This window comes from Vombatus ursinus, unplaced genomic scaffold, assembly GCF_900497805.2.
Source record: "Vombatus ursinus unplaced genomic scaffold, bare-nosed wombat genome assembly UNPS02014945.1, whole genome shotgun sequence".
Lineage (NCBI taxonomy): Eukaryota > Metazoa > Chordata > Mammalia > Diprotodontia > Vombatidae > Vombatus > Vombatus ursinus.
The window spans coordinates 334,680-359,186 of record NW_020954723.1 but is presented as its reverse complement, the minus strand read 5'-3'; the positions used below and the strand labels follow the sequence as shown (position 1 = coordinate 359,186).

Here is a 24,507-nt window from a genome sequence, read left to right as displayed (position 1 = left end):
CTCTCTCTCTCTCTCTCTCTCTCTCTCTCTCTCTCTCTCTCTCTCTCCCTCTCCCTCCCTCTTGCTCTGCCTTCTAATTAAATTAATTATTAAAATTAATTATATTATGGTTTAAATAAGCAATTGTTATAATTGTTTAAGCTTATTTTAATTACTTCCCATCACATCTCACATCACATCACATCACATCACATCACATCACATCACATCACATCACATCACATCACATCACATCACATCATATCACACCTAGCATTGTACCTTAACCATAGTAGCTATGCTCAATAAATGTGGAAAGGCAGAAGGGAAATGACATTTATTAAGCACGTACTATGTGCTGGACACTGTGCTCAGCACTTCACAGATATTATTTCATTTTATTATTTATTGATTTGAATTAACAGGTTCTACATAGAATGATTTTTCTTCAAATGCAGCAATACCTAGAAACTTTAAAGAGTAGAATTCACCTTTTCATCAATTGAGGAATGGCTAAACAAGTTGTGGCATATGATTATAATGGAATATATACATTTGTGCTGTAAGAAATAATGAAGGAGATGGTTTCAAAAAAACCTGGAAAGTATTATATGAGCTGATGCAAAGTGAAGTGAGCAGAACTAGGAAAGCATTGGACACAGTAGCAGCCATGTTTTTAACAGTAATTAGCTGTGGAAGACTTAGCTACTCTGATCAATACAGTGATCCCCAATAATTCCAGAAGACTCATGATGAACGGACTGATGAACTCTGAGTGCAGATTGAAACATTTTTTTTCACATTCTTTATGTTTATTGCTTTTTTCACAACATGGCTGTGGAAATATGTTTTGCATAACTTCATACGTATAATGTATATCTTATTTCTTGCCTTCTTGATGGATGGAGTAGGGGATGGAAGGAGAGAGAAAATTTGAAACTAAAAATAAAAACAAAAACAACAACAAGAAGTCATAATCACATTTCAGCCCCCCTAATTTTTAAATGCAAAATCCAATTTGTTGCTTCAGAATTAAGATCATCTGAAATCATCAACAATTTAACAAGCATCACCTTGATCACTTAGTGGATGGCAAATACTCTGTGAGCTACTGAGAAGACCAAAACTAGACTTGGTCTTTCCCTCAAGAAGCTTGCCATCTTGTTGGAGGGATGGTAGGTTAGAGAGTAGAACAAAATACCATGTAATTAAAGTACTAAATTGTATGGCAAGATTAAAAGTACTACACTATAAGGATCTGAAATTACATAAGTCCTAAGAATTACTTGAGGCACATGGAGGTTAAGTGACTTTCTCTAATAGGCAGGAAATTTGATCCCAGGTCTTCCTTAGTGTGAATCCAGCATTCTATCCAATGTATGCCTGCCTCATCTACTGCAAGTGTTGGAGGAGTTTATGAAAGGGAAAAAAGCACCAAGTAATAGAGGGAGACTTCATGGAAGAGGTGGAAAGCCAAGGTCTGGAAGCTGAAAGCATAGGATTAGAGAGATTCAAGATAGATGACCAATCTGCATCAACCAACATGGTGCCTTTGCATATGCTCAAGATAGTAGGATGAAAATGTTTATTTTGAAGCAAAATTATATCTTCTTGTAATTAGTTATATATAAAGTGCATTTACACAATTAGGAAAAAATTATAGTAAATTATAGCAAATTTATTTTTTTTAAATATTTTAAAATTCTTATATCAATCAAGCACTAGGAATATAAATATAAGAAGGAAGACAGCCCCTACCCTCAAAGAGCTTACATTCTAATAAGGGAAGACAACACATAGAGGGATATCTGGAAGTGGGGTGTGGGAGAAGAAATGCTTCATTTCTTTTTTCTCGGTGTTTTTAATGACAAAAGGATCAAAACACTGTGTAATTTTCCCTCTGTTCAATTGAATTCAAATTAGCAAACACTTTTTAAGAGGAGATGGTTGGAGAGGGGTAGGAAGAGCAGAGATTCCTTAGGGTGACGATGTGGCAGGTGAGGAAAAAAAGAAGGAAAATCCCGTGTGAGTCAAAGCAAGAACGAGAGAAAACATGGCTGGCTAAAATGGTGGCTCCCTAAGAGAGAGCCACCAATGTAGAGAGAGGGCCTCAAGGTGGAGGTTTGACAAGGCGAGGAGGAAGATAGGTATTCTATACAAGGGAAATGGGACAGAAGAAGCCCAGAAATGGGACTCCCCTGTGCCATTGTGTCTCAGAAAGAAGTGTTAATTGTGCATAATATGAATAAACATAAATCAATGTTATATCTTTATATACAGACATGTATGTATCATAATCCGGGTTACACTGACTATTTGATTTCTGAGTATACTGAAGCCTTATGCTGAATAAATCTTTGATGGTTGTCTAAAAGTCCCAATTAAGTACCTCAAGCTGAAAGCCGCTAGCCTTCCCCACTCCCCATCACAGCAGTAGAGTTGCCTAGCATGCAGTCATCAGAGGCTGGGGATGCTTTGGAGGTGAAACCATTGTGGGTCCTGAGAGACAGAGCAACAGCATTATAATCAACCACAGCAGGGTCTGCTTGAGTGTTGAGGGGGGAGGGGGAGGGCTTGCAATGCTACTCAAGGGTCATTTCAGCCCCAGGCCCTGTCCAGCTGCTGTCCATTTAATCAGTCCCTTGAGTACCCTCTTCCCCTTCCAGATCCTCATGATAACTTGCTGTAGGGTTTTCACTGACCTACCGCTTCTCATCCTTACAAGGTAGGAGCTCCGTAAACAGCCACATCCTGTACCCTATATCCCTCTGTGCACTATTATGGGGTGGCTGAAGTATTACATTATTGTGAATGGCACAGAAATGGGAGCGTCTGCTGGCTCAGCTGCTTCTGGGTCCAGTTGGGGCCCTTGCACTCTAAATGAGAAACATAATTTTATTCTTTACCCAGGAAAGCTCTGGGTGTAACTGAAACCACATATTAGTTCAGATTAGTTTCATGAAATATGCCATGCGCTTAAACCCCAGTGTGGGGCAGGCGAGTCTGTCTCTGCCAGGTGTTCAGACACTCATCCTTCTCAAATGAATCCAAAGGGGACCATAACTGGAAAATTGAGCCACTGCCTCTGTGTGTCACTGCCAGCCCCTTTCTCCCATGCTAAGAAGGGCTCCATTTAACCTTGAGTCAAGCTGTGTGTGTGTGTGTGTGTGTGTGTGTGTGTTTGTGTGTTTGTGTGTGTGCGCGCGCACATGCAATCTCAGGAGGGTTTGTGAATGTGCCTGGACTTCCGTGTGCTCAGCATGTATGTGGGTGGAGAGAGAATGATAACCCTGAGTTAGAAAAGGTCTTCTAATGATCCCTGACAGGAACAAGGTTCTAGAAAATGGAACAGCTGGAGTTGAGAAATTCCCCTAAGAGCTGTTAACATTCTCTCAGGGGTCCCAAATTCCATTGCTATTCCCACTGCCTTCAAGAGAATTGGTTATCTGGGGAGAAGCTCAATTTACAGTCACTCATCATTGAGACTCTTCTGGTTGCCAGGAACAATGCAGATTTTTTCCTCTTCTAAGATTTTCATGTTCTCTGCTTCCCAGCTCACCAATCTTTCCCTTTGTTCCTAATAATACAAAAGATTACACACCAGGGCCCTGTTAAGACCTTTGTTTATAAGTGAACAGGAACTTTTTGAAAATATGGACATTTGTTTTTTTTTTCATTTTTTTTATTTTTTAAAATGTTATTGACATTTTTAATATTGTCCCTCCCCTTTAATATAGTCTCTCCCTGGTAGCCAAGAAGTCTACCCATAAGCTGACACTTTGGCTATGTCTAACAGCATATGCTTCATTCCACAACTGTAGTTTGCCACCTCTTTGCTGAGAGAAGGGAGATACTTTGCATCCTCAGTCCTCTGAAATCAATATGGTTCATTGTTTTCATCTGAGTTCTCATGTCTGCTAGTGTTATTTCCTTTGCATCACTGTGTGTTGTGCCCCTGTGTATATTATTCTCTTGTGTATTACTTCACTTACCATTAATTCATATAATTCTTACTAAGTTTCTCTGGATTTTTAGTAACCATCATTTCTTATGGCAATAATAAGATAATACAGCACTATATTCATATGCCATAATGTATTCAGGCACTCTCCAGTCAACAGATACCAGGTTTTTTGCTACCACTACCAGACACGTGCATGTGCACACACACACACACACACACACACACACACACACACACAATGTCACTGCAAATATTTTGGTGTACATGGAACTGTTCCCTCTGTCTGAGCTGCTTGATAAATGCTTGAGAAGTTGATAAATGCCCAGCAGTGATATTACTGGGTCAAAGCTTTGTGTGTGTGTGTGTGTGTGTGTGTAATAAAGAAGGGGAGGAGAGAGAGAAAGAGAGAGAGAGAGAGAGAGATTAGCTACTCTTCTAGCATACTTCCATAATGATTGGACAAATGCATAACTATAACAATGTGCCTGTATTCTCACAGCCCCTCCAACAATGACTATTTCCATTTTTTCTTTATCTTTGCCAATTTGCTGTGAGATGAAGCCTCAGAGTTGCAGATCCATGTATTTTCCATCCAAATACAGGATCCTAATGGTTTTCAGAGGTCTGGGTGATGCATTGGAAAGTTTATGTTGCAGTGATTATTAAATAGACTTAGATTTTCTAGATGTAGAAATGGAAATCCTTGCTATGAACTATTTCTAAGAGTGCCTGCAAAATGAGCATGGACTGGGAAGTATTCATTGGAAGAATGGTGAGATCTGCTTTATGAGAAAATGACATCTTCAGATCAGTGTATACCACATTATCATTTCTGGTAGCATTTCAGAAATGAAACCTACTGCCATCCAAACCTGCTTCACATAGCTTAACTAACACTGGCTATATACCCCTCTTGAGCAAAGCCAGGTGCAGTTGCTTTGAAGGTGTGATTGCCAGTTTTTTAATTTCCAGCCATGTTTGGGAGTGCAGAATAGAGATTGAAAAAGGATACAATGTTCCCACCATTATAAACCAAACTTGTTTTTATTTGTTACAGTAATGTCTAGGACACTTGATTTACGGTGTGTTTTGAAGTCATAGCTAGAGTGAAAAGCAACATGACGTGACATGACATATGGTGGGGGATGGGAATGGTGGGGTGGGAGAAAGAAGCACTAGACTCTAGGCCTGGGTTCAAGTTCTTACTCTGGGCTATTCATTATAAATAAGTCTCTGCACCTCAGCTTCCTCATCTGTAAAAATGGCACAAAGCATATACAAGGAACAATATTTGTAGCTGTCAAGACTTGTACATGTATCAATTAATAAACAAACATTTATTAACAGTTTATTGTGTGCCAGGCATTCTGAATGCTGTACACTAGTGATACAAAGACAAAAACAAAACAGTCCCTGCCCTCAACTAACTTATATTCTATAAGAACTTTTGTATGTGAATTATTATTATTATCTTTTAACTTTTCTTCTCAATGGCCCTGTGAGATTAGGGAGCATTAGGGCAGCTAGGGAGCACCACAGTGCTTGGAGTACCAGTCCTAGAGTCAGGAAGACTCTTCTTCCTAAGTTCAAATCCAGCCTCAGACATTTACTAGCTGTGTGACCCTGGGCAAGTCACTTAACCCTGTTTGCCTCAATTTCCTCATCTGTAAAGTGAGCCAGAGAAGAAAATGGAAAACCACTCCAGTATCTGTGCTAAGAAAACCCCAAAAGAAGTCATGAAGAGTCAGACATGACTGAAAAGAAAAACAAGTAAACAGCAACATTTTCCCCAGGAAGAACCGGGGATAAGCAAATACATTTTCTCCTTGCCAGTGTAAGCAGTTCAGTTTTTTTGAGGGCAGGGATTGTCCCTCTTCCTTCATGCCAGGATACATAATGCTTACTATTGACTGTGACCATCTAGGAGCTCCAGTTAAAACTCAGAGGTAATTTTTTGCTTGGTTCCCTGAAACATACTGCCACCTCTGAAATTAATGAGACCACCTTTTGCAGATCAGGCTAGCAACCTCCCATAATCTAAAACATGAACAGAAATTAGATCTTTCTTCCTTTTACAATGGAAAAGATGGCTAGATTTGGAGCCCACAGAACCTAGTTTCAAATAAATCCTAGCTGTGCACTCTTGGGCAAATTACTGAACTTCCTCGGACCTCAGTTTCTCATCTGAAAAAATGGGTTGAGTGAGATCTCTTTCAATCCAAATCTACATTTCTTTTCTTTTCAGTAATTTCATGACAGGAAGATCATAATTTCCCCCCTCTTCAAATGAATTTAAATTAGCAAACACTTGTTAAATGCCTACCATGTGCAAGACACAGAGTAGGTAGTGTAGAAATCAACAGTACTTGGTGCTGCAGGTATTAATCTGAAAAACAATAGGATCACTGCCCTCAGGGAGTTCTCACTCTGGTAAGGGAGGATAGATAGATAGATAGATAGATGGATAGATAGATAGATAGATAGATAGATAGATAGATAAATATAGATATGTATACTCACATATATAGATGTATACAAACATACATATATGTGTCTATATATACATATATATAGCATGTACTGATATTTATATTTCTAGATAGAGTAATTACTATAAATATTTGTTGACTGATGGGGAAGAGGAGAGATCCAGGCAACATGCTTTAGGAAAATTTGAGGAGAGATCAATTTCAGCTTGGGGGATCATGGAAGAGGTAGCACGAGAGATGAGTCTTGAAGGAAAAGAAGAATTTTGATTGAATGAGATGAAACAGGACTGGAATGGCCTATGTCAATACTCAACAGAGAAGCAGGAGATGGCACAAAAGACTCAGGGAACAGCTATAGCTCATTATGGCCAGACTGAGTCCATGAAGGAGAATAACGTAATACAAAGTCACAAAGGTAGGTTGGAATGAGATCATAGAAGGTGTTCTATGCCAAGCTAAATAATTTTACACATCCTTCTCTCTGTCTTCCCATTTTGGTTTTCTCTTGCTTAGCACAATTTGTAAGATGGCAGGGCATGAGTTAAAACATCCAAACAGGCAGGAAAGAGAACCCCTTACATTTTTTATGAGCTGTGCCATCTCCTGAGAGAAAGGAGTTATTCTTCTAACCTGCAGATTGATTACCCCTGTTATACACAGTGTCAGCAGAAAGAAGAAGCAATTAAAAGAGAGCATGGGGGGAAGCTCCAAGTTTACTCCCTTGGAGAAGCAAACTAGCACAGGGACCCCAGAGTCCTATCAAGACCACAGGGTATACTCGATGCCCAGTGGAATTTGTCCCTAGCCCAAATATGACCAATAGTTAAAGAGATGAGAAAAAAGTGGTAGGACTCGGAAACATTTCAGCCATGACCAGTTAACTGGAACTAAGCATCCGTTCACATCATGATCACAGCTGACATTTATATACATTATTAAGATTGGTAAGAGGAAGCTAGGTGGTGCAGTAGATAGAGCACTGGGCTAGGAATCAAGAAGACTCACCTTTCTAAGTTCAAATTCAGCCTCAGACACTTACTAGCTATGTGACCCTGGGCAAGTCACTTCATCCTGTTTTCCTCATTTTCCTCATCTGTAAAATGAGCTGGAGAAGGCATGGCAAACCACTCCAGTATCTCTGCCAAGAAAATCCCAAATGGGGTCCCAAAGAGTCACACGCAACTGAAACAAATTAATAGTATAATTAAGGTTAGCAAAGCACTTTATGTAACTCGTTTTTATTTGATTCTCATGGCAGCCCTGTGAAGTAGGTACTATGACTACCCCCATTTTATAGATGAGGTAACAGAGAATCACATCCTTGGTGTTGCTATGAAAGGTTCTAGAGACGTGGAGACAGATCAGTGTTTCAAGTTCAGTCCAGTCTGCTTGTGTCCAGGTTTGGCCAGCAGAGGGCATGGAAACTCTTTTTCTTATAAAGGAGTTTCCTTAACTTGGGAACTAAGCCGAGTGCTTCCGTAGCAGCAGAAGCAGTTTTACACACTCCAGTGCCTGGTTAGGAAAAATGCTGTGAGCCAGGAGCTCTCCCATTGTACCAGGCAGACCTTCCTGGCAGCATTTTCAGAACTGCCAGCCACCATGGGGAGCTCCTAATTCTGTAACCAGTTTTAAAAGTCACCTCCTGTGGCAAGGGACTAAAAATGCCAGGATCCAGGCTGGGAGGAAATAAAAGGCTGGCTCTGAACTTGACTTGATCCTGCCTGTGTGGGTGTTTAAATTTCTGTCCCCGTGTTAATGGTATTTGTCCTTAGACTATCTTCCTCTCAGCTTCCCTTCCTTGCCCTCTCCCCAAAAGGTTTCTTCGGAGTCCTGGATTTTGAATTGGGAGAGCTCATTAGGGCTGTACAAACTGCCAGCACACTGGTTGATGGCTGTTCATTGGCAATGACTCCGAGAAGGGAAGGACAGGTGGTTCTCCATGATACCGATGCATCTTTGTAGCTCACCAGTCGTTCCAGGCAGGCCTTCTGCATTAAGTAGAAGAGGCTTAGTGCTGGGCGGGTGGCTTTTCTGCTGCTGATTCCCTGCTGACATTCTAGGGAGAGAAAGATACCTGCAGTCCTTTGATAAGAGCTGAATGTGAAGGAAACCAGGACCGTGCCTCCCCTGACCCATCAGGCACTGAGAGAGTAGCTCTGTTATCCTTTCAGTGGGAATATTTGCCCGGGAGCCGGAAGTTTGGAGATTCAGGGGTCTGAGGGTCCCAACTCAGGACTGTGGGGGCTCGAAGATAGCACAATAAAACCACAGCTCCTGCCCTGAATTCCAAATCAAGCAAAGACTCCTTTAAAGTCATGGCCAGATGCCATTTTGACAGCTTTGTCAATGTGACCATAGCCCAGATGCGGCAGGTCATCTCGGGGGAATGCAGGCAGCTGACAGGAGAGCGCCCATGATATGTGCTGAGCAGAGAGCCCAGCAAAGAAATGCTAGGGGAAAGGGACCCACACAACCATTTCCAATTCTCCTTTTGTGGTACAATTTTTATCCCTTACATCATTATCATTTTGGGTTCCAATGGACATTTTGAATTTTGTTGTTTTTTTAAAAGATTATTTTAAAATTCATGGTTAGATGAAAAATTGGACCTTCATTCCCTAGGGTTATATAGCACACTGTACAGAATCTCCCAGACAACAGAGAGCACTGGGGCAGTCTCTAACGACAGGAGACAGGCAAAGGTCAGGAGCAGTCTGGTCCTTTACTTCTTCTAAAGGTCTTCCCAGAAGACCCAGTAGTCCTTCCAGGGCACAAGGGACAGAAAATTGCACAAGACGAATGCCTTCTTGGGATTGTAATGAGGATAGGAAATGATCCAGATGTCCCCCATTTGTGTGAGAAATTGCACAGCCCCAGCAGGCTTCGGGAAGAATGCCTGCATTAATGATGCTGACTGCAGTGGCCCAAAGGAAGTTTGTCCTCTATCCTCCCAGCACTGACTCAGTTTTCCTTCCCAGGTTTGTAACCTTAGCCTCTCCCATAATCAGTTGTCAAGTTGTGTCTGTCTTACTTATGTTACATCTAACATATCTTTTATTCGTTCCTTTCTCTCCACTCATGCAGCCCCTATCCTAGTTCAGACCGTCATTATCTCTCACCTTAACAGTTGCAACTACCTCCTAAATGGCCCCTCTGCTTCAAGTCTCTTCTTTCTCCATCCAGCCCACCCAATTTGATATTCCTAAAACACAAATCTGACCATTGTTGCTCCCCTCCCTCAAAAAAAAATGTTCACTGACTCCCTATTGCCCCTAGGAAAAATATAAAATCTTCAGCCTATATTTAAAGTTCTTCATTTCTTGGGTCCCCATCTATACTTCCTTTTGTGAACTCTCAATTCTAATGAGACTGGCTTGATAGCCAGTTCTTCAAAAAACAACATGCTATTTCCTTCCCCTGTGCCTTTGTACAAACAGTCTCATTGTCTGGAATGAACTTCTTTCTCAACTCTACCTCCTATAATCCCTAGCTTCCTTTAGAATATAGCTCAGATGCTACCTCCTGTATGAAGTCTTTCCTGAACCTCCAGGTGTTTGCATTCTCTTCCTCTTGCATTTCTTATATTTTACTTTGCATATGTTTGATATTACTAATCTGTGTAGCTATCATCTCTCTCTGTAGAATGTAAACTTCTTGAGGTCAGGACCATTTTTTTCTTTCTATTTCTTTCTGTACTATGCATATAGTAAGTAGTAAACATTTGTTGAATTTAATTGAAGGGTATGTCTTTTTTTTGGATCTGGAGGCATTATCAGATAAGGAGCCAGACAACAGTGATTCTAGCAGTCTGCATTATGTAGCTCAAAACCAGTCAGTGATGTAATCATTTTGAGGCCTGTTCTCCAGGACCCTTTCTGGTCCTTTAGAGAAATATTGCTAGTTTTTTTTTTCTTTTCTTGTTTGATAGGATTTTAATTTGAATTATTTTTGTTATTCTGAATGTGACAAATATCAACATTAACATATTCATATACAAAGAATAGAAAATAAGGATTGTAAGTGAACCACAAACTTGTATATAGAATAGCTTGATTTTTAAAAAATTATATAACAAATTCATTGCATTAGTTCCAAAGCTGTCCTGCTTACATGTGTTCAACTCTAGAAGACTCCCTTCTATTCTGTGAATTTTAAAAAATACTTCAATGATACTCTAATTTCTTTTCTTTTTGGTTTCACTATAACTACCTCCCCCCCAACTCTTCCTTCTCCCAAACAAAAAGTTTTCCCTTTAAAAAAACATTAAGCATAGCCAAGAAAAACAAATACAAAAATTGGCCAAGTCTGAAAATATTTGTCTCCTTCTATACCTCTGATTCATCACTTCTCTGCCAAGAAATGAGAAGCATGCTTCCTCATCGGTCTTCTGTAGTCTTGGTTGGTTGCTATGTTATAAAGAGTTCTTAAGTTTTTTAGTTATTTTTCTTTACAGTGTTGCAGTCATAATATGAATGTACTCCCACTTCTGCTCATTTCACTCTATATCAGTTTCTATTGCTTCCCAAAATTCTCTGATTTTGTCCTTTTCACCATTTCTTATGATGCAATAATATTGTTACATTCATATAACATAATTTGTTCAGCCCTGCTTTAGTTTCTAGGTTTTTGCTATAACAGAACATGCCACTATAAATATTTTTGTATGTGCGGGATATCTCCCTCCTTTTTCTCTTTGGGATGAGTAGTAGTGGTATCACTGGATCAAAGATTATGCACAGTTTAATGACTTTTGAGCACCAAAATTGCTTTCATGGATGAGTGGATTGCTTTATCCCTGGTCTTAATGGAAAGGTTTTTAGCATTTCTCCTTTACAAATAAAGCTAACTCTTGGTGATAAATACATACTATTTGTGATATTAAAGAAAGGTTCATTTATACCCATAATTTTAATGGTTTTAACGTGAGTATTGTGCTTGTTAGAAAGCTTTTGCTGCATCTATTGAAAGCATCAGGACAGTAAGGTAGTACAGTGAATAGAGCACCAGCCCTGGAATCAGGAGGACCTGAGTTCAAATCTAGCCTCAGACACCTACTAACTATATGACTCTGGCCAAGACACTTAACCCTGATTATGCCCCCCCCAAAAAATCATGTACTTTTTATTGTTATGTCTATTGTATTCATAGTTTTCCTAAAATTAAACCAATTCTGAATTCCTGAATACAATCTGGTTATAGTGTATAAGCTTTTAAATATTTTTTTCTGTAGCCTTTTTACTAATAGTTTAATATTTTTGTTGATATTAATTAAGAATATTGCTCTATAGTTTTCTCTTTTTTGTCTCTTCCTGGTTTAGGCATAAAAACTATATTTGATTCATAGAAAGAATTTATTAGCATTTATTCTTTTCCTACTTTTGCAAACAGCTTTTGTAATGCTAGAATTAATTGTCTTTTGAATGCTTAATCAAATTTACTTGTTAATTCATTTGCTTCTGGATTCTTTTCCTTTGGGAGTTCACCTATGCTTCTTTGATTTACTCATCGACCAACCAATAGTTAGGCTTAAAGTACCTAGTCTTCGTTTAAGTTTGAATCCTTTTTTCAGATGCCCCTTATTGATGGCAATTTTACTGCATCATGGTCAGTGAAAGATATGTTTCATCTTTCTGCTTTTCTGCCTTTGTTTACAAGGTTTTTATACCCCAGCACATAGTTAGTTTTTGTCAAGGTACCATGTATAGAAGGGCTAGATCTATAGTCTTTACAATTCACTTTCAGTAACTGCCATGACCTATCGAATCTGCCTTTTTAAAAAATTCTACTTAGGTCTTTAGCTTCTTTTTTGTTTAACCTTATTAGACTTATCTAACAAAAAGGAGAGGGAACACATTGAGGTCCTCAACTATTAGAGTTTTGTTTTCTATTTTACCATGTAAGTTGATTAATTTTTTCTTTAAATACTTAGATACCATGTCATTCAGTGTATAGGTTACTTAATATTGATATTATTTCATTGTCTAATATGCTTTTAGGCATAATGAAATTTCTCTCTTTTTTACCATGTCTAATTTTACTGTCATCTTGTCTGAGATCATGATAGCTACTTCTGCTTTTTTTAAATTCACTTGGAGCATGATAAATTCTACACTAGCCCTTCATTCTAATTGTGGAAATCTTTGTGTGTAGTCCATTTCTTGTAAACTAGTTGTTATTGGAATCTATGTTCTGATCCCTTTTATCCCTTTATTTTAGGAGTGAGTTTATCTTGTTCATGTTCACAGTTATGATTATTAATTTATGTTTTCTTCTATCATATCCTCATATACCATTTCTTCTCATTGCTCCCCACATCCCCCTTTAGAAGGAAAGTGGTTAAAGAGGATGATGATAAACAGAAGTGTTTTGTAATTGACATATTCAGCTTCCATTCCACTGATCTTCCACCATTGGTTCTTGCCCTTCTTTCTTTTTGATACCCCCTTTTATTTTTCACCTCTGAAGTTGAATTTTGTTTCGCTTCCCTGACTCTGTCTCCCTTTTACACCCCACCCTTTCTTCTCTTTGTCTATGCCCTGTTAAGTTTAATTTCTTTTTATAGTAATTCTCTGTGTATGTATGCATGCCTTTTTGGTTCAGATAATAGTGAGGTTCACATGATGCTCACTCTCCCATGTCTTTTTTCATGTATGCATATGTATCTTGCATACCTCAGTTATAAAGTTCCTCTTCCTTCTTCCTCACTTCTTCCCTAGTATATTGCTTTTTCTTTCCCTTTTCTTTACTCTCTTAAGACCACCAAATCAGAATAAAACCACACCCAAGCCCTGTATGTTTAAATTTTTTACCTCCCTCTAAGACCTTTGAAGATATTAAGATTCTAAAGGGACATTTATCTCTTTAACCTCTATTAGATATAATAATTTCATCATTGTTTAGCTATTTCCACTTGCTCAAATTGAATTACCTTTCTAGGTTTCTCTTGACTCATGTGTTTGCATTTTGAATTTTCTATTCAGCTCTAATCTTTTTATCAGAAATACCTAGAAGTCCTTATTTTATTTTAGATTTGCCTCTAAAATTATACTGTTGGTGTTATAAGTCTTCAATTTTGTCTTTTGGAATGGCATAATATAAGAATTTCTCTCCTTTAGGTATTTGCTGACAAGTCTTGTATGATCCTGAATGTGGTTCCTTGGTACTTCAATTCTTTTCTTTCTGGTTATTTATAGTATTTTTTTTCTTTGACGGGGGAGGTAAGAATTTTGGCTACGATATTTCTGGAGGTTTCCATTTTGAGCTACCTTTCAGGAGGTAACTGGTGGATCCTTTCTATTTTTACCTTTCTCTGTGATTCTAATACATCTGGGCAATTTGTATTTAAAGTTTCTTGAAGTATGATGTATAAGTTTTATTGTTTGGTTCCATTAGGGAGTCTGATGATTCTTAAATGGCTTCTCTTTAATCTAGTCTTCCAGGTCAGTTATTTATGATTGCAGAAACATCATATTTCTTCAGGTTTTTTTTTAATTCCTTTCCCCCAATATTTCTTTGTGCCTCATGATATCTTTGAATTCTGTTTGCTCCATCCTGATTTTCAATGAGTTTGCTATTTTTTGTTGTAAGTTGTTTTTTCTATTTTTTCCTCTAGAATTCTCATTTCATTTTTTTACCCTTTTCTTTTTTGTGTGGTACTTGTGATCAAGCCATTTTTTTCCCTCAGTGGCTATATTTATCGTTATTGCGGAGTTTTTCTCTTCTGGTTTGACCTCCTGTATATTTCTTGACCCATGATGCTTCTTCATCGTATGTAGTGTCTTCTTCTGTTCAGTCATATTTCCAGAATCAGTTCCTGGTTGGGGACTTCTATACCTACATTAGGCTCTTCCCCATCCTACACTCATATATGGGGTTTTCAGGCCCTGTTTTACCCTGAACTAAATTTCCTGGGTTCCTGCCATTGCCCTCCACCTCTCCTGGTGTATCTGTGCTGAGAGTGCTAGCAGATTTTAGTCCCTCCTGCAGCATCCCAATAAGAGTGTTGATAGGCTTCTGAGTGATTTACCTGAGCTCATGTTGGCATCCCTGACAGGATCCCTCTCCTGATGCCTGCAGGCTTCTGGCTGGCTTTGTTATGCAGTCCTCAGTTGGCTGACAGTGCTTACTTCTGTTTCTCTCTGGATTTCTTAATCACTATTTGATCTGGTGCCTTTTGTTGATCTTTTCTGGAGGTTATATGAGAGACCCAGTTTCCTTCACAGCTTTTCATATAACCATCTTAACTGAAAGTCTGTACTAACTTGTTTCTTTAGCAGTAATTTCCAAATATTATTAACATATGTCCTTCCATATACCCCATCATGCTTCATAAAAACACAAACCCTATAGTTATTCCCACAAATGACACCACTATCAAATATCAATTTGTATCAGTGTAGTGAGATGAAAAAGAGCTGGATTTAGCATGGACCTCAGTTTTGTCATATATAAAATTAAGGAGTTGGAACTATCTCTCTTCTATCTCTAGGGTCCTAGTTCCAACTGCACCCCCTTTCCTATCACAGCCAATCTTAGAAGCTGAGTGGGAAAGAAGGCAAGGGGATGGCTCATGAGTTTAAGGGAACCGTGCCACTGAGATGGGGAAACCAGCCCCAGTAGTTATCTAACAACTCTGCAGTTCCACCGTCTGATTAGAATCGTCCCATCTTGTTTCCTTTGGGAGTCCACTGCATGTTCCTTTCACCCCCACTCCCAGAAGAACAAGTATACCTAGGAACAATGACAGGAAAAGAGTAAAGAATTTGAGGTGGTGGTGGAGGGCAGGAAAAGGAATACTGGCTACAGGCCTAAAATGAAATCAGATGCAATTCACAATGAGAAATGTCCAGGGCTCCAAGATAAGATGGAACCTGATTGGAGGTATGCATCGTGTTTACAAACACTGTGATGTCTCTATGGTTTATATGGTGATTTGAGTACCAGGTTAGGTAGTCCAATATACCACCATCCCGCTTCCTTGCCTAACTGAGTTGTAGGTATTTCCTGAAAATCAGCCCCAAAGCTAAAGCTGAGTTATTTTCAGAACCAGGTTATCCATGTTGCTTCTGCCAACTAGTGTTAGTTACCTATGTTACAGATGAGGAAACTGAGATGCCAGAATGATGGTTTAGCAAATCAGATCAGATCATAGGATATAGGGGAAGAAGGAAGCTTTGAGACCAAAATTATAGATCATTTTATAGATGAAGAAACCAGGGCCCACAGAATGTTAGTGACTTGTCCAAATAGCAGAATGGAAACTGGAACCCAGGTCTGATATCAGAACCAGTGCTCCAATTTTTTTATTTACCACATAGCCCATCAATGACAGGACTCTGTTTCCCTACTCTACATCTAAGTTAGGCCATTACATTTAAATATTACATATTGGCTCTTCCCATTAAATTATCTTTGCTGTCTAGAGTGAAGCCATGTCTAGGGTTCTCTCTGAGCTCTCTGCTCCTCTTTTCTCCCTTTCCCTCTTCCTTGTTGGAGTGAGGTATAAAAGGAAGAGGAGGACGAGGAGAAGGAAGAAGAGCGGGAGACAATGAAGACTTCAAACATGTAGACGGTCCTCATGAGTTTTCTTTGGTTGATTACTCAGCTGATATCTCTTCCCATAAAGGAGATTGTAGTTACCTCGAATGGCCACAGGGCGTCACCTTAGTGATATGCAGATGACTCTGAAATCTGTGAAATGAAAACATAGTTAACCTTTAATGAAAACAGGTAGATTTCACTAAAGATGAAGATTAGAATACACCTTTTTAACATTCAGATTGGTCACTGATACTGGAGTATAGAGTCCATCCACTTCATAAGGATGTTGTAAGAAGAGTACTTTGTCCACCTTATGATACTAAATAAATGTGAATGATGATGAAGATAAAAATGCCAAAATGATGATGATGATTAGGATGATAAAAATTGTCATCCTCATCATCATTGTTGGTGTTGATGTTGTTGGATCCCTGTCCTTTTCTGTACTGCTCTTTTCTGTACTGCTCTGTTCCGTGTTGTTAGGGATGGATCACAACTCTGGCCTCCATGTTTTCATCTTTAACTGATGTTGATCCAGTGACTCCCCCCACCCCCTGCCCCATTCACAGGTCAGAAGATGTACCCAACCTGCCCCAAATATGAAAGAGCAATAGATGTGAAGTCAAAAGATCTGACTTTAAATACCAGTTTTTCTACTTATAACTTTTATGATTTCAGGCTGTCACCTCCCTCTTTAGGTCTCCATTTCCTCATCTATAAAATGAGGGGCTTAAACTTGATGCTCCCTGAAATCCCTTTCAGATATCAATCCTAAGACCCTGTGACATGGGGTTCAAGTCTCCAACTTGGCCATCAGCTAGTTGTGTGGTTGAATTCATAACCTCTCTGAATCAATGTCTCATCTATAAGACAGGGGTAATAATACACTATCCTATCCATGACAGGGTTCTTATAAGGAAAATACTTTCGTTGAACACAATAGCTAGCATTTATAGAGTGCTTGGAGGTTTTCCAAATGTTTTACATGCCTTGGGAAGTAAATGTTTTTATTACCTCATTATACATATGAGGAAACTGAGGCAGAGAGAGAAGTTCAATGACTTGCTCAGGATCACAAAGCTAGCAGATATCTGAGGCAGGATTTACACTCAGTTTTTCCTGATTCTACAGTCAGTGCTCTATCCGTTGTGACACCTACCAGCCTTTTGTAAACAGAAAAGTGTTGTATACATGAGAATAGTTGTGGTTATTAATATCATCCATCCTCACCAACAAAAACATTTTTGTCCCTGACTGTGCCTGCTTTGGAGCCATCACTGGGGACAGGATGCTGCTGTTAAGGGTTCAGCTTTGGTCACTGGTGCCCAGCTCTCTTAACAACTGTATTGGTTTTGTATGGATAATGGGAGAGAAAGAGAAAGGTGGGAGGAAGAATTTTCTCTTTGCCTTCCCCCACAGAGTACTTAATCAGAATTCTCCTTCCTCCCTCCCCTACTGCTCCTAGCTCCCCACAGGCACCTTCAACATTGATTCCTGTGTAGCATTGCCATGTCTAAGACAATGCTACACCTGTTTGGCCCATTTTCCTCTAAAAAGAAGCTTTGTCAATCCATTCCATTTTTATTTTGTTTTACTTATCTGCAAAGGGATGGATTCTAATGATCTGTCAACTCTAAAATTCCCTATGGTCTTCCTTAGTCCTCCTCACTGATTTATTTTGTGTTTTTAATTGAAGATTTTTATCTTTTACACTGTGATTTTTCCCATGTATTTGCACACACACACACACACACACACACACACACACACACACCACCTCCCCTGTAACAAAGAAAAACAATTAAACAGAACCATCCTAAGCAACCCCATCTGACAGCATTAGCAGCATTGTAGACCCACTGCCCTCACTTCTTTACTGAGGAGAGTTAAATGTGTTTCTTTGGAGTTCAGCTTTTAGTGGTGTTTTCTTTTATATTACTATAGTCATTGTGTATGTTACCCTCTTGGTTCTGTTTTATTGGATCTGCATCAGTTCATACAAATCTTCCTTCTTATACTTCTCCCTGTAACTCATTCTAACTACTTTCTTTTGTTATTTTAACAAAAGTTTTCCTTTTATGATCCTGAACTTAAACATCAATGAGCACAAACATTTCTCTATATAGAGAGCACAAAGAGGGACCGCATAGGAAGCTATGAGTCTCCACGCTGCATAGAATCAGCTTGGCTCTGTTTTTGTTTGGGGAGAGGGGGAAGATATGTTTCAAGTTTTACATAATAGTTCTGACTTTGCCTTACTTGTCAGTGTCTCCTTATAAATTTTCTTCTACTCTCTTCTGTTTATTTCTAATGATTCCTCAATGTTCTTTTCTTTCTTTTCTTCCTTTTTTTTAGTATCACCCTTAATACTCCTCCACTCCCCTCTTGTTTCTCCTTACCTCCAAAAGAAAAAAAAATACATCACTCCCTTGTTACAGTAAAGTACAATCACATAAAACAAATTGATACATTAGCTGTGTCTGAAAACATATGCCTCATTCTATACCCCAATCCAACACCTGTCTTCTGAGACGGGAAGCATGATCAGTCTCCTGGAGTTCTAATTGGCCATTGCATTGATCATAAATGATCATAATCTTTCACAATTATTTTCATTTACAATCTTGTAGTCGTATAGAATGTTATACTGACATCCTTGCATCATATATTTAGTCACAAATTAGGACATGTAGAGGAAGGGAAGTTTCCCTTCTCTAAGCAAAACATTGCCATGGATCAGATTTTAAACATTTATGCCCAGGTCTCCCAAGAAGTAAATCTAGTCCTTCATAGTATCATCAATTCCATTGCAAATGGGTTCCACAAGATGACATTAGAGCAGGGGACCCAGACAGGACCATATTGAGAATTAATGCTATAAGCTGTCAGCCCTAGAACCTGACTCCATAGAAAAGCAAGAGTTATGAATTTTTGAGTCTGCCTCATGGAATTAATGGTGTCTTTATGCTCCCAATTCAAGGTTTTGGTTGGCTGTCCAAGATCTCAAGAAACAACCTTTACAGGACGTGGCAACTCGGGTGGAAGAAATTTGGCAAGAGTTTCTGGCTCCTGGAGCCCAAAGTGCAATCAACCTGGATTCTCACAGCTATGAGAAAACAAGTCAAAATGTCAAAGACCCAGGGCGATACACATACGAGGATGCACAGGTTTGCTTATTTACCTGACTCATTCAGATGCCAGGTGTTCATTTGCCTCCCTCCCCTGGCCAACTCTTTAACAAGGTACCAAGGTACTTTGGATAATTGTGAGTTCATATTTCACTCTTTGCAAGGCTATGGCCAGGACCTATTCAGAAAAAGCACAGTATGACATTCTTGGCTTTGTATTATCCTGAGTATATTATTTGAACTAAGAAGAAGCAGCGTGACATGGCTGTTGGAGTCAAGAAGACCTAGGTTCAAATCGTAGCTCTGAAACATGCTAGCCGTGTGACCCTGGGCGAATCACTTCACCTCTTGGTGCCTAAGGCAACTCTGTAACTGTATAAATTAGAGATGAATCGCCAATCTCCATCAATTGAGGGAGTTAGTCTTTTTCTATACCAATGAAACCACCCCCTAGTCTCACCACCCAAAAATTGTAATGTGACTAAGTAATATATTTTATCATTTTACTACTTTGCAATTTTGCTAAATTGTAAAATCACTGAATAGTAATAATAGAAATTCGTTGTCATGTTCAGTTGCACTGGGGACTTGTGGATGTCAAAGCACTTAGAGAGTCTGTACTTCTTTGTTAAAGCAGTGCTGGAACCAAGGAAGAGGTTATGAGTATCCTATTTTCCAATTTATTCTTAAGACGAATGTTTTCTAATTGTTTTTCTAGGGATGAGCAGTAGGTACAGTGATGTGAATGATGGATTAGGAAACACATGCTTTGCCTAGTAATTTACATTAAGCTGCATGATTTAAACACCTGCTTTTCTCCATCCTAAACTATATGTTTTCATTCAGGTCCATTTTCACCAAACACAGCAAGACTATGGATCCCTTAGCACCAAAATGTATAATGTTGTACTTACCAATTACATTTTTAAAAAATATTCTCAGGGGCAGCTGGGTGGCACAGTGGATAAAGCATCAGCCCTCAAGTCAGGACCTAAGTTCAAACCCTGCCTCAGACACTTGACACTTACTAGCTGTGTGACCCTGAGCAAATCACTGGACCCCATTGTCTTACAAAAATAACAACAAAAAATATTATTTTGTTAGGAAAAGAGAGTGAAACTAACAGTTTGTAGCAAATCATTCTTGATGCTTGGTGTCAGTGATCATTTTAGCATCCCTAGTCACTAATGAATCCCTCTCACTGAATTTTCAGTTGGGTTTTCTGAACTGGCCATTCCAATTCTCCATTTTGCTTTAAGGAAAAATATCCTTGGCAGGAGAAGTGCTAGGTTCCTTGGTCAAGTCAAGTCAATAGCATTTATAAAGTACCTCATTTATGTCTGGCACTGTGCTAAGTGCTGAGGATACAAAGAAAAGCAAAAACACCGTCCCTGCCTTCAAGGAGCTCACAGTCTAATGAAGGAAGACAACACGCACACAACCATGTGTAAATAAGATATAGACAGGGCAAATTGGAGATAATCTTAGAAGGAAGGGATTAAGTTATGGAAGATCAAGAAAGGCTTCTTGCAGAAGGTTGGACTTTGGCAGTTTGCACCAAGATCAGGCTGAGGAGAATATCCCTGCCCCAACCACACTGAATGGACAACATTGCTGACTCAAAGAATCCCAGCACCTTTCCCTCTTCCTTTGTCACGGATAAAGGCCTGTGCTTAGCTGGTTTTCATTCTGTGGTTTCTTGTCCAGTTGTTTCATATAATCAGGCTAGGCCTCCTTTCCTAGACACCATTTTGTGGCCTGTTAAAGAGTATTTTTTTTCTGAATGAAGAGGCTGGGAAATAGATTGAGATTATTCAGTAGGGTAGGTTACTGGAAAATCCCTACAGGGATCATTTGAAGCACTAACATTTGAAGCAGAACCTTTCATGTTCTATCTTTAATCCAAAATACAAAGAGTATAAGACCAGAATTACAGTGGGTCGCTTTAGCCATCCAGCTCAGTGCTCTGTTTTTAGTGGTCATTCAAATGCTTCCGCAGATCCTTGAACTCTCTGAACCGTTGGAGACTGGTTCAGGTTATAACCATCACCCACTTTCTCATCTTTTTAATTTTTGTCCTCATCTTTTTTTGTAAATATTCTCTAGAACATCTACCCAACACACCAAATCAGGAGTTCTTAACCTTATCTGTGTCATAGAACACTCCGGCCATCTAATGAAGCCTCGGAATAATATTTTTAATAATTGAAGATGTTAAATTTCACTTAGAAATTAGTGAAGGGGACAGATCAAATGGTTATTAACTTCATACAATGTGCCAGTCACTCTGTCAAACACTTTATAAATGTTGCCTCATCTGATCCATCTAATAGCTCTGTGAGGTAGTTGCCATTTTTGATCCCCATTTAACACTTGAGGAAACTGAGGCAGACAGAGGTTAAGTGACTTGCCCAGAGTCACACAGCTAGTAAATGTCCAAGGCTGGATTGGAACTCAGGTCTTTCACAGATTCCAGGCTCAGCAGTGTGCTACCTAGCTGCCTTTTACCTAGCTACCTTGTTAGGGAAATAAAGGCATACTTTTTTTTCCTCATTCAAGTTCACAGATCCCCTAAAATTTAACCGTGAACTTCAGGTTAAGAATTCTAGCCTCAGAGGTCTTCTGATTCTTTTACTGCATGAATATCACTGTAGTCCTCTATACATCTGTTAACTATCACTCTGATTAAGTAATTGGTTCATATCCTCTCTTAGACATAGATGCTTTTGATGTTTTTTTTTCTTTCACTTTTTTGCACAAAAGTCATCACTTACAGATATTCTGTAGTTTACTTACGGCCACTATACATTTTTTCATTGTGCTTTGAGTTACCACAATTCTGATTCTTCTGTGATCATAACATCCCACAGTTTGCAGCTATATAGCAACACCAGAAGAGCATTAACATTAATCAGACGGACTTTTGCATCAGGCAAGCAATTTAAGGTCACTTAAGGCACCACAATTGCCAAATTTCCTCCTATCCAATTCTGGGCCATTATCATTGTCTACCTATATGTCTATCCCAGATACATATTTTGGTGAAATAACTCAATGGGCTTCCCATTCAACTGCATATCACAAATGTGTATTCTTCATCCACTTTGTTTTTCCAGTGTGGATGGCCAGACTGATCTCTTTTGCTATTTTTGTTGTTTAGTCGTTTCAATTATGTTCAACTCTTAATGACCCTATTTGGGGTTTTCTTGGTGAAGATACTGGAGTGGTTTGCCATTTCCTTCTCCAGCTCATTTTACAGATGAGGAAACTTTACAGATGAGGAAACTGAAGCAAGCCGAGTTAAATGACTTGCCTAGGGTGACACAGCTAATAAGTGTTTGAAGTCCTATTTGAACTCAGGTCTTCCTGACTCCAGGCCCAGCACTCTATCCACTGCCCCACCTAACTATCCTGGACCTAGTGTTCTATATACATACATTACCTCGTTTGATCCTCACAGTAGTAAAATGAAGTTCTACAGGTATAATTATCCAAATTTTGTGATTAGGTGAAACTTAGAGAAGTTGAATGATTTGCTCAGGGTCATAAAGCTTCCAAGTGTCAAATGCAATATTTGAATCCAGGCCTTCTCTCCTGATCACTAGTCTTGCATTACCAGCTGCTTTATGGATATCTCAGACTGTATGTCTCATAGGCCTCAAACCCAACATGTATTCATTATCTTTTCTCAAGACCCTCCCTACTTCTAAACATCCCTATACTGTAAAGGACATCTCAATCCTCCCAGTCAACTAGGCTTGCAACTTTTTAAAAATATATACTTATTTAATATTTTATTTTTCCCCGATTACATGGAAAAATAATTTTTAACATTTGTTTTTAAAACTTTGAGTTCCAAATTCTCTTCCTCCCACCCCACCCCCTCATGGAGGGGGTAGGCAATTTGATATAGGTTATACATGTATAGTCATGCAAAACATATTTCCATATTAGTCATGTTCTAAAATGTAGACCAAAAGAACCCCAAGGAAAATAAGAAGGGTAAAAAAAGCATGCTTCAACCTGTATTCAGACTCCATCAGTTCTTTCTCTGGCAATGGATAGCATTTTTTATCATAAGTTCTTCAGCGTTGTCTTAGATTATCGTATTGCTAAGAATAGCTAAGTCATTCATAGTTGATCATCTTGCAATATTACTGTTACTGTGTACAGTGTTCTCCTGGTTCTACTCATTTCACTTTGTATCAGTTCATATAAGTCTTTCCAGGTTTTTCTGAGAGCATCCTGCTCATCATTTCTTTTAGCACAATAGTATTCCATCATAATCTTATACCACTACTTGTTCCACTACTCTCCAATTGATGGGCATCCCTTCAGTTTCCAGTTCTCTGCTAGGCTTGCAACTTTGATTCCATCCTTGATTACTCACTCACGCTCATCACTTGTATACATTGCCAATTTTGTGTAATTTCTGCCTTAACAAAATTTCATGTCAGTGTCCCATTTTCTTCATTCACAGAGCCATCACCTTAGCTCAGGCCCTCAATACCTCATTCTTGGATTACTGCAATAAACTTCTGGTTTTTCTTCTTGCCTTAAGTCTCTCATCCCATTTCAATTCATCATCCATTCAACTGCCAAAGTGATTTTCATAAAACTGAGGTTGGAACTACTCAATAACTCCAGGGACTCAATATTATCTCCAGGATCAAATATAAAGTACTATTTTAGCTTTTAAAACTCTTCACAACATAGTTCCTTTCAACTCTTCCAATCTTCTTACATTTTATTCCCCTTCACATATTCTATGATACAGAGACACTGGCCTTTTGGGTACTGAATGAATGAAAATCAATCCCCAGATTCCTTGCCTTTTCATTGGCTGTCCCACGTGCTTGGAACATTTGTCCCTTTACACCTTTATCTCCTGGCTTCCTTCAAGACTCTGCTCAAATCTCCCCTGCTTCAGGAGGCTTTTCATGGACTCCAATGCCCTCTACCTCCACTCTCACCTCCACCACACACACACACACACACACACACACACACACACACACACACATACTGCTAATGTCTTTCCACTGAGATTACCTCCCATTTGTCCTTTATATATCTTGTATGTACATAGTTCTTTGTGTGTTGTCTCTCCTATTAGAAGGTGAGCTTCTTCAGAGCTGGGGCCATGTTTTTGTCTTTCTTTGTATCCTCAATGTTTAGTGCAGTGTCTGACATATAATAAGTGCTTACTTAATATTTCTTGACTGACTCTAGCACTTGTTACCCTTACACCATGTTGACTAAATCCCCAAGTATGCATCGTGTCTACACCTTCTTCTAATAACATTTTCCAGCCTCTACTTCGGAGCTTCCAGTGATGAGGAACACTTTGTTTCCCAAGTAGGCATTTCATTTTTGGACAACTCCAGTTGTTAGAAAGTTCTTACTT

At 39.0% G+C, this 24,507-nt stretch overlaps 1 protein-coding gene across 2 annotated transcripts in view; it reads left to right on the top strand.

Annotated features, from left to right (window-relative positions):
- Window positions 1-24,507, top strand: part of LOC114030122 (regulator of G-protein signaling 6) — a 204,130-nt gene that overhangs the window by 113,602 nt on the left and 66,021 nt on the right. For both annotated transcript variants that reach the window (XM_027844838.1, XM_027844840.1), the window contains exon 13: window positions 18,953-19,139. In XM_027844838.1, coding sequence (XP_027700639.1) covers window positions 18,953-19,139 — 187 coding nt within the window. The remainder of the gene's footprint in view (window positions 1-18,952; window positions 19,140-24,507) is intronic.